At 37.9% G+C, this 15,701-nt stretch overlaps 1 protein-coding gene across 1 annotated transcript in view; it reads left to right on the top strand.

The window, feature by feature from the left end:
• The window catches only part of ABCB5 (ATP binding cassette subfamily B member 5), a 130,891-nt gene that overhangs the window by 95,865 nt on the left and 19,325 nt on the right, over window positions 1-15,701 (top strand). The window contains exons 20-22 of the mRNA XM_009452745.4: window positions 2,325-2,528; window positions 6,348-6,448; window positions 7,624-7,764. Of these exons, the coding sequence (XP_009451020.4) occupies window positions 2,325-2,528; window positions 6,348-6,448; window positions 7,624-7,764 (446 nt within the window). The remainder of the gene's footprint in view (window positions 1-2,324; window positions 2,529-6,347; window positions 6,449-7,623; window positions 7,765-15,701) is intronic.

The following is a 15,701-nucleotide window of genomic DNA, read 5'->3' on the forward strand; positions in this document are numbered from 1 at the left end:
GGAGAAAGAACAACTTCATAGCGGAGAAACCTGGAAGAAACCATCTTAATTAATTATTACAAGTGAACAATGCCTGGAATGGGACCAATCAAAACTGCGTGCCACTTGATAGGATGCAATGAGAAGAACACAGCATCATTTCTCTAAGATTCTTACCAAAGATGCATAATTTGAATCTAATTGTGAGGAAATATCACATAAGCTAAAATTGAGAAATTTCTACCAGATATCTGGCTCGCGATCTTCAAAAAAGTCAAGGTCATGAACATCAAGTAAAGAATGAACAATTATTCCATATTAAAGGCGACTAAAGAGGCCTGACACCTAAATGAAATGTGTGATTCCATTGTAGATATCCTTTCACTATAAAATACATTATTGAGACAATTGATAAAACTTGAAGGAAGTCTATGCATTAAATGATAGTTATGTAATTTCCTGATTTTGATCATGGTATTTTGGATAAGAGAGAGAATGTTCTTGTTTATGAAACATCATCTCTAAGTATGCAGGGATGATAGAGTATCAGGTCAGCCACTTAATCCCAAGTGATTCAGGGAACAAAGAGTTCTTTATCCTCCAGTTACAAGCGTATGGCTGTGGGCAGGTTATTTTGTCTGACTACTTTTGTTTCCTCATCTATTGTACGGGACTAGTGATAGTATCCATCTCTTTGCATTGTTATGAGATTAAATAAGATGGTAAAGGTAAAGAGGTTATTTAGTGCCTAGTTAAAGTTGGCTAGTTTTTGAGTACCTTTATATATTAGCTCCAACTATAATATGAGAATTATGGTTACTGTTTATTTTTGACCTTTCTCCTATTTTGGCCCACTTTTAGTGTGTCTTCCCTTCTGCCCTACTGTTTCCTGTCCATGTTGGTTTCCTTTCCATAGCAACTCTTGCGTCTCCAACACAAAGCTTCATGCTCCAAAAAGCACTGAGTCAGACAGCATGGGTTATTCCTTGCATGATTATAATATCTTCACCAATAGAAAGAGATAATTTGTGTGAACGGTAAATGTACAAAAAATATACAAAAATCTCATTTTTACAGGTTCCATAATGCAAATTTTTTCCATTCAAATAGGAGTTAATAATTCACTTTAGAACATTTTTGAAGGTGATTTAGATTCTATTGTAGTAAATACCTAAGCTAAAGTATAGCATTCTCTTCCTTTTTACTCTCCATGAAATAGAATATGTAAAACCTTCTAAAAGAATTTATATGCATAACTCAAGCCATCTTTTCCAAATACTTAAATTTTAAGTACATGTCAATTATGCATGTATGTAAAACTGGTACTTTGATGCTAGTATTTATTAAAATATTGATTTTCTATAAAATTCCTAGCAAATGTGATTACAACTTTATAAATAGGAAATAGTAAAAAATGCTTAACTAAAGATAGACACTTTCTTTAGTTTTTTGTTAATAGTAACTATGATTCTGTCATTTTCAAACATCAGCTTTATTGCCAAGAACTTATCTGTAAGTTAGGGTTGAAGAGGTGGCAGGGTGTTAGTATCTATGTTTATGCACAAATGAGTTGTTGTATTATTGCTGGGTGTTTGGGTGTAAAGAAACAAGAAGAATGTGGGTATGTACCTATCATTGAGAAGACAAAGGAAATCCTGTAACTTCAGCTTTCAACACACTCAACTTGCACTGGGCTGTAAAATCCTGCTAAACTATTTAAGGAGAGGTCTCAGAGCAACATAAAAGTCTCCCTTTAAGGAGGTAGTATTTAATTTCAGATTGTCTGTTCCTATCATGCTTCTATACAGTCTTCTATGGTATTCCACTAAACTAAAATCCAGTTCATTTGGACATCTCAATATTGGACATCAAGACATAAAAATAAAGTATAATATTTCCTTAGTTTAGGGCATTTTGAGGCAGGCAGATCACCTGAGGTCAGGAGTTTGAGACCAGCTTGGCCAACATGGCGAAACTCCATCTCTACTAAAAATATAAAAAAATTAGCTGGGCTTGGTGGCGGGTGCCTGTAATCCCAGCTGCTCCGGAGGCTGAGGCAAGAGAATCGCTTGAACCCGGGAGTCGGAGGTTGCAGTGAGCCGAGATTGCGCCACTGCACTCCAGCCTGGGTGACAGAGTGGGACTCCACCCCGGAAAAAAAATAAAATAAGTAAATAAATAAAAATATGTATCTTATTTAATCTCAAAGTATAAATTCAAGGCATAAATTTAAGTATAAATTCTTTTTTTAAAAAGTCTACCTTGTTTTGCAAGGAACTATAATAGGAACTCTTGTAAATGTAAAGTTAATTGAGTTTTTTCCCCCAAAATATGTCTGATTATAGGCAACAGGTTCCAGGATTGGCATCTTAACACAAAATGCAACTAACATGGGACTTTCAGTTATCATTTCCTTTATATATGGATGGGAGATGACATTCCTGATTCTGAGTATTGCTCCAGTACTTGCCGTGACAGGAATGATTGAAACTGCAGCAATGACTGGATTTGCCAACAAAGATAAGCAAGAACTTAAGCATGCTGGAAAGGTAAAATGAAGACTGTTATCACCATCGTAACATTTAAAGAGAAAAACAGTCAGAACTTTATGATATGTTAACTATATGATGTGTTAACCATCTTTATGATATATTAACTTCATCTCTTAGGGATCTGTAAAGTGATATGTATAGAGAGAGAAATGCATACAGACCAATTTAGGATAGAAGGTAGATATGTTATAGCAATAGGGTACATGATTTAGAGCACAGGCTCTGGAGTCTAATTAGCTGAGTTAGAATCCAGATTCTATGCTAACAAACGTGTGATATGAGCAGGTTATGTCAACCTTTGTAGACTTCAGGTTTCTCATCTGCAAAGTGGGAATAATACGAGTATTCACTTACAAATTTTTGTGAATATTGCACAAAACACAATGTTATTATATGCAAAACACTTAGAACAGTGTCTGGAAGACAGTAAGCACTTACTAATGTCAGCCATTATTACTGGGGAAGTTTTCAAACATCATCATTCCCCATTTTCTGGTCATTGAATAATCAAATTTTCTTGAGCAATTCTTCTGAATATTTTATTTTTCAAAACAAACAGGCAATGCAGCAGTTACTGAATGCAAGGCCATGCACTGATATTGATAACATATAAAACAAGGCTTTAGAGACAGGACCATAAATGACCAATTTATTTAATCATTTGGAAAATGCCTGGACATACAGGTATTTAAGCTTCTTAGGATCAACCATATTCATACAAATAATTATTATATTAGAGACTGAAGGAAACATTATGGTGGCATCATAACACCTAAGAATGGAAAGAGACATCATCTGACCCATCCATTAACCTGAAGTAGGAGTCCTTTGCACAACATCCCTGTCAAGTGTCCATCCCCATCTCCTACCACCTTCTCCTCCAGTGGCAGGTAGTACATTACTTTCCCAGGCTGCCTGTACTTGGATAGTCTTGGGTGGTAGGCAGTTCTTTTCCTTTTCTTTCTTTTTTTCTTGTCTTATTTATTTATTTATTTATTTATTGGTGGACTTCTATCTTACTCTTCTTGGCTTTCATCTTGGTAGAGGTCCAAAATCTGTTTTTCATGACAGCCCTTTAGCAGCTGAATCGTTGTAAACAAGGAGACTTCTGTTGACTCTACATCCAGGTCTTTAAGATGTTCCTCACACCTGTAATCCCAGAACTTTGGGAGGCCGAGACGGGCGGATCTTTTGAGGTCAGGAGTTTGAAACCAGCCTGGCCAACATAATGAAACCCCATCTCTACGAAAAATACAAAAAGTTAGCCGGGTATGGTGGTGCGTGCCTGTAATCCCAGTTACTTGGGAGGCTGAGGCAGGAGAATCACTTGAACCCAAGAGGTGGAGGTTGCAGTGAGCTGAGATTGCGCCACTGCACTCCAACTTGGGCGACAGAGCACAGCTCTGTCTCAAAAAAAAAAAAAAAAAAAAGGTGTTCCTCTCCTAATACTGTTTCAGAGCTCTTGGCTACACTGGTGTACATCCTCTGAATAGCAAAATGATGTTAATATCCTTTATAGTCTGTATCACGGTGAATGTGTCACAATTGGCATAACATAAATGTCATACATATTCATGAATAGGGATGCCAAGCACATGACTCACTGTAATCTCGTTTGCCTGAGCCTTAGACCTTTCCACCTTTTTTTGCACAAGATAAGGACCCTTGGATTGTTTGCTTGTGCTGTATAGTCTGAACTACCTAGCCAATATTCGCCTCAGAGGCAGTAAACAGTTGTTTAGACCTCCTTGTCTAATTTAAACATTGCAATAATTTATACAATTTCTAAATTAATGAGGCCTAATTATGTTTTCCTCATCTTATTTTTTATGTCATGAGCTTTTGCTGTATATGTGCCCTTTGACTTTTCCTTTATGTATCATTAGAGCAACCTCAGACTATACAACAAACAACTCTAATCAAATAGGCAATTGGAGGCATTTCCCTATGGCTTTTAATAAGTCAATTTACTAAACATCAATTTAGAACATAGACTAATAAAATGTATCGGTCCTTCTTCAGTTGCATGTGTAGATTTGGAAAAATGATCAAATGTTTAGTTTTTAAGACTTTGAATGGGCCAGGTGCGCTGGCTTACGCCTGTAATCCCAACACTTTGGGAGGCCGAGGCAGGTGGATCACAAGGTCAGGAGTTCGAGACCAGCCTGACCAACATGGTGAAACCCTGTCTCTACTAAAAATACAAAAATTAACCAGGCATGGTGGCACACGCCTGCAATCCCAGCTACTCAGGAGGCTAAGGCAGGAGAATCACTTGAAGCCAGGAGGCGGAGGTTGCAGTGAGCCAAGATCGCACCACTGCACTCCAGCCTGGGCAACAGAGCAAGACTCCATCTCAAAAGAAAACAAAAAAAGACTTTGAATAGCTTAATTAGTTTTCTTAATGACTATTTTCTAAGGGTCTGTAATAATATTCATCCCTTCTCCATTGTGAAAAATTGGAGATTTTTTTAATGTTCATTCCTTTTTTTATCTTCATTCCTTTTGTTTTTCCTCAAAATTTTTTTATGTTCATTCCTTTTGTTTTTCCTCAAACAAGGTTTCAGCATTCTTATCCATTTTCTTCATATACTATGGAATGTTACAAATGGAGGTTTCTTTAAGTCCATTTTTAAATTAATGAGAATTTAAAACAACCAACATCAAAATTGGGAGCAGAATCCTGGTGTCCTCACGACAGTCCAGAAATCTAGTTCCCTCCTACAACCCAAGTTATTCTTCAGAGAAGGCCAAGTGTCTACCTGGTCTTCTCTGTCCCACAGTCCACTCTGCCAATCTGGAAACAGAATGTGAAAACAGGAAGTTTCTCTTTCAAGCCAACACATGTTCTCATGTCCGAAAAGCTATTCTAAACCAAAACTCTCTTCCATTTTGAATCCCATGTAATTATGCATTCTCTTTATAAACTATATAAATGTGGAGAAGTATTCATCACATTTGAATTAAATGTCTTTTTACATTCACAGACGCCAATATGAGAAATGGCTTTATCTCATAAAGAATTTTATAACCACATGCCATGTTACTTTCCTGTAATGTTCCTGAGTCCTTTTAAGTTGCTATTTTTAATTCTTTGCTAGAATAAAATAATTATGTGATTACTTTATCTCTGCTATCTTTTTTTTTTTTTTTTTTTTGAGACAGAGAAGTCTCACTCTGTTGCCCAGGCTGGAGTGCAGTGGCATGATCTCAGCTCACTGCAACCTCCGCCTCCCAGGTTCAAGTGATTCTCGTGCCTCAGCTTCCTGAGTAGCTGGGATTACAGACATGTGCCACCATACCTGGTTAATTTTTGTATTTTTAGTAGAGACAGGGTTTTACCATGTTGGCCAGGCTGGTTTCGAACTCCTGGCCTCAAGTAATCGGCCCGCCTTGGCCTCCCAAAGTACTGGGATTACAGTCATAAGCTATTGTGCCTAGCATCTGCTATCTTTTACTTGAATTGTTTCATAATTTGTAGGAAGCTCCTTTGCATGTGAACATAATGCTTACTAATGTTTTATTCTTCTGTCTATGGAACAAGTTTAAATTGAAATTCAGTATAAACTTGAATGGGGTTAAACTTAGATCAGTAGACTAAATCTCAATAAGACATTTTCCTTAAGCTTATTATCCAAAAGTGTCATTTTTCTATCTTATTTTCTGGGAGGAAAGGAAGCTAAGAATATTTGTCAGGAAAACTTACTGACTTGATATACTTAATATGTCCCCAGTGTGAGTGACTAGAATTCACAAATGGGAAAAGATTAACCATTACTAATTTTATTTCTATATTGTATTGTCCTGTTTTATAAGATAGCAACCGAAGCTTTGGAGAATATACGTACTATAGTGTCATTAACAAGGGAAAAAGCCTTCGAGCAAATGTATGAAGAGATGCTTCAGACTCAACACAGGTGATTAAAGATTCATACTGACTTCAAAAACTTAATTTTGTTCTGTAAAGGCAGTACTCTCAAATGACTCCAGTGGTTTGCCTGCTAATTCATTTGCTCTTGAGTCTTTCCTAATAATGTCATGTCATAATTTCTCATATGACTTCACCAAGAGAAACTAGAAGAGGAATTGAGGGCAAGCACAATTAGAATAAATATTTTAGGTCCTCTCACATTACCATTAACTGTCTGTTACTAAGTATGCACATTTTTCTTATTTTCCTGAAAGAATATTAATGAAATAACATATGCAAGAAAGAAAATAAAATTGCGGGCAGGGCACTGTGTCTCACGCCTGTAATCCCAGCAATTTGGGAGGCTGAGGTGGGCGGATCACTTAAGGTCAACAGTTAGAGACCACCCTGGACAACATGGTGAAACCCCATCTCTACTAAAAATGCAAAAATTAGCCGGGTGTGGTGGTGCACACTCATAGTCCCAGCTACTGGGAGGCTGAGGCAGGAGAATCACTTGAACCTGGGAGGCAGAGGTTGCAGTGAGCTGAGATCATGCCATTACACTCCAACTCCAGCCTAGGCGACACAGCAAGAGAAAAGAGCTCGGCCCTTTACATTAAATCCCTAAAATAGTTTACATTTTAAATACGAATATATACATAATAAATGCACTTACACTTTTAATTTTAAACTAGTCCTCCTTATCACATTGACTTAGTGATGCTTTTTATATTACTTTATCAGAAAGATAGCTTTGTACTCTTTTGGACTCATAATTGTAGTTGGCACCACCCTTTAATTTCCTCTATTCTGTTAATGAAAGATTATAACGGAGACTTAGAAAATCCTTCTAAATACTGTTAAACCAAATCTCTAACTCTTACACTAGCCATCCTTTCACGGGCTTTGCCCATTCATTTAACAGTATATAAAGTTAAATTTGTTACACTGAACGAGAGAGTATATGACTATAGGGAAAAGAATTATAACATTATCTGTCTTTTCTCAAAGAATTCTCAGTAGTAAAAAAAAAAAATCACTTTCTATTTCATCATTCGAAAAATGCCTTTCCACTAAATTATAACATTTCAAAGTCCTCTCTATTTATTACTCTACATTTATTAAATTGACCTTGCTATAATTCATGCCTCATTATTTGGTAAATTTTGTACATTCCAGAAATACCTTGAAGAAAGCACAGATTATTGGAAGCTGTTATGCATTCAGCCATGCCTTTATATATTTTGCCTATGCAGCAGGGTTTCGATTTGGAGCCTATTTAATTCAAGCTGGACGAATGACCCCAGAGGGCATGTTTGTGTAAGTCGTGGAAATAGTCCGGACCTGGTAGCTCACAGCTGTAATTCCAACACTTTGGGAGGCTGAGACGGGTGGGTCACTTGAGGTCAGGAGTTTGAGATCAGCCTGACCAACATAATAAAACCCCATCTCTACTAAAAATACAAAAATTAGCTGGGTGTGGTGGCAGGCTCCTGTAATCCCAGCTACTCAGGAGGCTGAGGCAGGAGAATCGATTGAACCCAGGAAATGGAGGCTGCAGTGAGCTGAGATCACGCCACTGCACTCCAGCCTGGGCAACAAAGTGAGACTATGTCTCAAAATAAATAAATTAATTAATAAGTTGTGGAAATATATAAACCTTGTAAGGGGGTCATGTACTTATTTACCAGAAAGATGTCTAGTTTATAGTGAGTTATCATTTAAATCACATATGTGGAAAATATACGCTTGAATTTTTTTTAAGTTGGAATTTTTTAAAATATACATATATTTTTAAATTTTGTATTGATATATAATAGTTACACATATTTTAGGGGTACACATGATATTTTGATATATTCATATGATGTTTAATGATCAAATCAGGGTAATTGGGATGAATTTTATTTTTAATTGACAGACAATAATTGTACATATTATATATTTATGGGGTACAATGGGATGTTCTGATATATGTTAACACTGTGAAATGATTAAATCGAGCTAAGTGTTTTTGTTATTTAGTCTCTATAAGTACAGCATAACTGGTAAAATACTGATACTGATATAAGGCATAAAATCTGAATTAAATTCCCAGATGAATTCCTCTCTGCTTCAGTTTACTGGAACATGGGAATGTAGGGGCAAAATATGCCTTCTTGTCATTCATTCCTTAGGAAATTTGTGAGACATTATGAAACTCTCAGTGTGGAGATGGCTTCCTAAAGTACGACTGTAAATCAGTGAGGATGAATTATTTGCTAAGCAAATAATCCAGAAGAAACACATATAAATGAGTGTTTCCCTTCAAAAATGTCACATTTGGAATTGAACGTGGTGTCCCAGTGAGGCTGCTTCTTCCCAAAGCATTAGGTTGGAGCTCCTATTTTGAAGTTCTGGTCACATAATTATGAATTTATTTGTTTTACCGGAACATCTAATGCAACTGCTAAATTAGAAAAATTAATTTTGAGTATTAATTCTGAGCTGAGAGCCTAAAATATCAGAAATGTTGCTAATCCATCATAAACGTCATTGCTAAGCATTTAGAACTAGAGAAATCCATACAATACTTGACTCAAAAAAGTAACATTATGTTATTTTTAACAAGCCCACCAAAAAATGCACATCCATGCAAGTATCAGCCTCTTCACAATAATGAATTGGGAGATTACACCTGTTACAAGGATGCTGCCATCTGGCAGAACACACTGGGCACTTCTCTTTGGGTTTTGTTTCCCAAGTCTCAGGACATTACTTTGAATATCCTTATTGTTGGCATATTTGTATTTTCAGGATAGGTTCAATTTGAGGAAATGGCCAAAAGACATTTAAACCTAAGTAATTTCAGAATAACTTGGAATAATTATTAGTTTCTATTCACATGAAAATTTATTTATTTATTAAGCATTAAGTGAAGTCTCAGGAAGTTTCTTTGTTAGGCACTGATAAGAAAACAGTCCAGAGTTCACCAACCCAGTATTCCTAAATCTTACCTGACACCAAAGCCACTTAGAAGTTTCCTGGAAGCAGATTTCCTTATAAAATGGAATATGGAAATGGAATATCTGTATTTAAAATTTCAACAGAAGGGCTGGATGTGGTGGCTCATGCCTCTAATCCCAGCACTTTGGGAGTCCAAGGCAGGTGGATCACCAAAGGTCAGGATTTCGAGACCAGCCTGGGCAACCTGTGAAATGCTGTCTGTAGTCAAAATACAAAAATTAGCCATGTATGGCGGTGCATGCCTGTAATCCCAGCTACCAAGGCTGAGGCATGAGAATCACTTGACCCGAGGAGGCAGAGGTTGCAATGAGCCAAGATCACACCACTGCACTCTAGCCTGGATGACAGAGTGAGACTCTGCCTCAAAAAAATTAAAATAAAATTTCAACAGAAATTGCAAGTTCCCTGTCCTATGTTCTCCTAGCCTCTAAAATAGTGTGCACTATTGCCCATGTGAATTTATAAACCACAGTTATATTTAGGCTTGGGTTTCATTCTGATTACATAAGACTAATTACTTAGGTAGATTAACAAGAAACAAAATCTGAAATCACATAAATAATTTAGCTTACCAGCCCCCGTTAGCCAGTTTTTCCTTTGTTCTAATATAATCCAGGCACTCCCAAGCTTGAAAGTTGGTTGTAATCCAAAAGTTTGTTTGCAAGCCAATAGTTTGAAACTCAAAACATGTTTTCCTCATGTTGCTCTAAACTTTCTGCAGCCTTCTTTAATCCCCAGGGCCCCATTCCTTCTGTATAACTAGTTTTGAGTATTAGTAGAAAGCAAGCCAATTAAACATATTCATACTAATGTACGATGTTTGATGATTTTCCAAATTCTCACAGAAGAATTTTCATCTCTTTTCATCAATTTCTCTGTCACTACTCTTTCTTCGCTTTGTAATCACACCTATAAAAAAAATAAGAAGGCCAGGCATGGTGGCTCATGCCTGTAGTCCCAACACTTTGGGAGGCAGAGGTGGGTGGATCACAAGGTCAGGAGCTCAAGACTAGCCTGGCCAACATGGTGAAACCCCGTCTCTACTAAAAAATACAAAAATTAGCTGGGCACGGTGGTGGGCGCCTGTAATCCCATCTACTTGGGAGGCTGAGGGAGAAGAATTGCTTCAACCCCGGAGGTGGAGGTTGCAGTGAGCCGAGATCACACCACTGCACTCCAGCCTGGGCAACAGAGCAAGACTCCAACTCAGGAAAAAAAAAAATATATATATATATATATACACACTATATATATATATACACACACATATATATATATAAAGTTTACTGGATCCTGTTTTTCAGCCAGGACTCTGTGTGTTGGAGGGCTTTAGAGCTCTCAGACCTTTCATCTATTACACTTTCATTAGTGATCCCATCCAATCTGTCAGTTTTAAATGCCACCTGTGTCCTGCTAACTTCCTTCTGTATATTTCCAACTCTGACCCTGCCCTGAGCACAAGACGCTTATCCAATCACTTAGGAGACACCTCCACTTGGAGGACTAATATCTCAATGTGTTCAAAACGGAATTTAAGGTGTTTCTCCCCAAAGGTTATCTTCCCCAAGACTTTCCCATCTTAACTAATAACACCAACCACCATCCACACAGTTGTCAGCCCAAAAATGTTGGAGTCATCCCTGTTGCTTCTCTTGCCGTTGTCCACCACATAAATCACTGATTCCTCATGACTCTAATTCCAAAATTCTTCTCATCCTCTTCACACTCATCCAAGCCCCCCCCCTGTCTTGACTGGACCACTGCAACAACCTCACCAATGTCCTTGTGTCCACTGTTGCTTCCCTATAATCCATTCTCCACACTGCAGCCAGACTGATCATTTAATGCACAAATCCAATAGCACCAGTTTACTAAAATTCTGCAAGATCTAGATCTTCCCACTGAAATTTGAATAAAGCCAAAGTCCTTACCATGACCTGAAAGACCTTCATGATGGGGCTGCTGCGTTTCTTTCCAATTTCATCCACCTCTATCTCCTATGTTAACTACTCATCAGCCCCACACTTGCCATGTCTGTCCCTGGACCTCCCCATTGCAGGGTCTTCACACTTGCTATTCTCTGCCTGGAATGGTCATTCCCCAGGGCTTTGCTAAGCTACCTTTTTCTTACCACTCAGGCTTCCCCTGCTAAGTCCACTCCTCAGAGGGACTTTCACCGATGGTCCAAAGTAGTTCCCCTAACCCTCCCTCCTCATCACTCTCTTTCCCATCACCATATTTTGTTTACAACACTTATGACACTTATGATTCTATGAAATTATATTTTGTGTTTCCATATTTATGAGTGCATAGACTGAGCACAAGTTGTAACCTATCTTGTTCACTGATGTTTCCCAAAAGCCAAAAACAAGTGGGTGGCACATAATAGACACACAATAAATATTTATTGAATGAATGACTGAATCAAAATTAAGGGGGAGATTTGGAATGGTACATAATTAGGCAGTACAGTCATTTCTGGAAATGTGCCTTCGGAGTCACCTTCACACTTTGAAAACAGGAGTCTGTTTTTCACAAATTTTTCTAATTTTCTTCTTTTCTACACCCATATGTCTAATACCAGGTGCTTTGGCAGGAGGACTGGATCTAAATCGAGGACAACCATTGATATAAAATATGATGTGTGGAATTGAGAATTTACCTGTACCTACTGAGATTTGTTTAGATTAAAGCTAAGAAAAAATTTCTCAGTCGAAGAATGATACAACCTCAAAATCATGCCAGTCACTTTCATGCCTGCAAATGACACACGTTAGGATGTTTCCTTTAAGGGGCTTTCCAAGACTGCCAACCATTCCATTACTTATGAAAATTGCTATAACGGCAAATCTTGATTGAATCTTTACTCAGTTTTAAGTATTTGCTGTATATTATCTGTTTAATGCTCTAAACTACCCTGTGAAATACTATGGTTCCCATTTTACAGATGAGAACAATTAAGACTCAAAGAGGTTACCTAACTTGCTCAAAGTTACATAATCGGTAAGTAGCAGAGCACAGATTCAAGTTCATGGTTCCAGATTCCAGAGGTTTGGTTTACTCAACGTACATTATTATTATTATTATTATTATTATTACAAATTCTGTGGCCAAACATTCATAGAATATTTCTGTGAAATTATTTTTTAAATAATTCTCGCTTAGTTTTTCAAACATTCGAATATTCAAAGTTGGGCTGATTCCTCACATATAAATGGAACAGGTGACTTGCTTAGTGCTATTTTATAGCCCTAAAATATGAGAATGAAAAGTCCCCAATATAAAATTTCTTCCCTGAGCTGACCTACCATACTTCCTGAAGTTCTTTTAATTAAATTCATTAAAAGGGGGTCTCTTCTAGATACATAAGCATTTTAACTATCAGAACATATGAAGGACTGTTAACATAAGAGTAACAATTAAAGAATAGTACCACCTTGGTATTTCCCAGTGCCCCAAGGGAAGGAAGAAATAGAGAGCTATCTGAGCTAGAGCCACTGGTATCACTTTTCTTCTCTTTTCTTTTCTTTTTTTTTTTTTTTTAAGTTGGAGTCTCGCTCTGTCACCCATGCTGGAGTGCAGTGGCACGATCTCAGCTCACTGCAACCTCTGCTTCCTGGATTCAAGCAATTCTCCTACCTCAGCCTCCTGAGTAGTTGGGACTACAGGCACATGTCACCACACCTGGCTAATTTCTGCATGTTTTGGTGGAGACCAGATTTCACCATGTTGGCCAGGCCGGTCTCAAACTCCGGACCTCAAGTGATCCACCTCCCTTAGCCTCCCAAAGTGCTAGGATTACAGGTGTAAGCCACCACACCCAGCCTCACTTTTTGAGTTTCATCCAGTCAGAATACAGACAGAATAAGGGTACCCACACTTTTGGAGTATGGACAAAAGAGAGATTCTCTAGGGATTCTCCTCCAGTATTAAATGTGGTTATTGGCCAAAAGAGCAACATAGCACTATGCATAATGTCAATAGATGAGATTTGTCTTCAACACCAAAGAGGATTTGGTCCTAGAGATCAAATGTGGCCCAAACTACCATGAATGTGTCACAAGCTCCCTTTAGACACACTAAATTATACCTGGCCTAGAAGACTCTGTACCTTCCAGAATCTAGGATGACAGACAGCTTTCAATCTCATCGACTAGCCAAACCGAAGAAATTTACAAAGAAAACTCCCTCCTACTAGAATTCTTCTTAGATAAAAAGCACTTTGAGCCATTCTCTAAACCAGTGGTTTTCCAACTCACCAATCTAGGAGCTGGTTAAAACTGTAGATACCTAGATCTCATCCTGCAAAATCTGATTTGTAGATCTAGTATGGGGCAGGAATCTTCATTTTATCAAACATTCCAGATTACTCCAAGGCATAATTTATAGCTACAAGGATGGATTATCTGTGTCTCTTTCAAAAATGACATTGTGTCTCAGAAAGGGAGATACACAAAGGGAGTTTTAACAGCAAAATTCTTTAATGTGCTCATAATATTAGTTTGTCAGCAAGGCTTTTTAGAGGAAAAAGCCTCTAAAAGAAAAAAAAGACAACGCGCATGTCTTATGGTAGAAGCCGTCTCTATTTCTACTATCCTAGAAGTTTATCTGAAATGAGCATTTAAAATAAGGTGATAACATTTTCATTCTGCCACCTTACAGACAAGGCATAGGGGCGTTTAGAAAATCTCTTGTTTAGGTTCTCATGCACCCATGTGTAGTAAAACACTCACCTCTCCCTTTGTTAGTCCTGGTAACACATTCTATTTGTTATTTCACTATAAATGTGTAGATTTAGAAGTACAAAATAAGTTTATTTTATCCTGTCTCTTTGTGTTAGTCCCTTTAGGCTGGTTTCCAGCTGACTTGCCTTTTGCAATACCGACCAAGAACGATTCCTAATCAGGAGAGGTTTCTGTAGCCTTCCTTTCCCCACTGCAAAGCTTTCTCTATCTCTGTGAGTTTCTTCCATATTTTCTATCCATATTATCAAGAAGCTAAGCAGAGCATATAGGTAAGAAAGAATCAAGATATGGCAGCCCTCAATACAGTAATAATAAAAGACATAGCTTTGAAAACTGCCTGAGAAGCAGAACCAGGCAGTTTATGGGTGTGTTTCCTAGTTCTCTTAAAAACCAAATGCAGTTCTTGACAAGAAACCACATTGTATTTCCAATAACAATGTGATTATTGGCCAAAAGAGCAACATAGATGGGTTTTCAATGAGTATTAACAGTTGGTCGATACCTTAACATAATAAAGGATGGACAGAAGGGAGCTAGGCCTGCACCATCATCTTTGCCCTAGGAGGCTGGGCAGCCAGGGAAGAACTGTGAGTGTTATTGCTGTGTTAAGGAAAGCAACACTGGTTACACAAAACAAAGAAAACAGGAAAGACTTCTTTCCATGTTGGCTGCCATGGCAGCCACCTAGCTCTTGCCTGGCTCCTCCCCAGAGAGTATCCGGAAGAGACAGACAAGGACAAGATAAGAAGGCTAAATCAACCACTGAAGGGACCTAAAGAAGAGAAATCAAAGGACAGTTGATATCTAGGGCCTTCAGAAGATTCTAAAATGGAAAGCAAGTGGTAACAAACTCCAACATGTAGGAAAAGACCATTCCAGCCAGCTTTCCACTGCAAGGAAGACCATGTAGGGGAAAACACAGAGAGGAAGGCAGCTCACGTTCCAACCCTACAATCTCATGGCTTCTGGGCAAATTGCATAATTTTTCTGAGCTAGAGTCTCCTCATTCATTGACTGATAAGTTTCCATTCTACTTATCTCCTAGGTGATTAGATGGTATCTTGTATATGAAAACATTCTATAAGATCCAAAGAACCAAATAAATGTTAGTTGCTTATTTTCTCCTCCTATCTGTTGAGAAAAGGATTTAGGGTGGGAAGAGGTCTCTGGGTTGTATATGGATGATATACAGATGAGCATGGGAATAATTTTAATGACTACCTCTATGGGGAAAGATACTCTGCCTTCTAATCAAAGAAAGAAACTTACTGAGTAAGGACTTGGAAAGTTGTGATTTGACCTGCCGTGCTAATCTATTGCTACAGAAGTGTGAGAGCTTTTTTTTTCTTTTTTGTTGTTGTTGTTGCTGTTTTTCTTGAGACGGAGTCTCACTCTGTCACCAGGCTGGAGTGCAGTGGCGTGATCTCAGCTCACTGCAACCTCCACCTCCCAGGTTCAAGCAATTCTCCTGCCTCAGTCTCCTGAGTAGCTAGCATTACAGGTGTG

This window comes from Pan troglodytes, chromosome 6, assembly GCF_028858775.2.
Source record: "Pan troglodytes isolate AG18354 chromosome 6, NHGRI_mPanTro3-v2.0_pri, whole genome shotgun sequence".
Classification (NCBI taxonomy): domain Eukaryota; kingdom Metazoa; phylum Chordata; class Mammalia; order Primates; family Hominidae; genus Pan; species Pan troglodytes.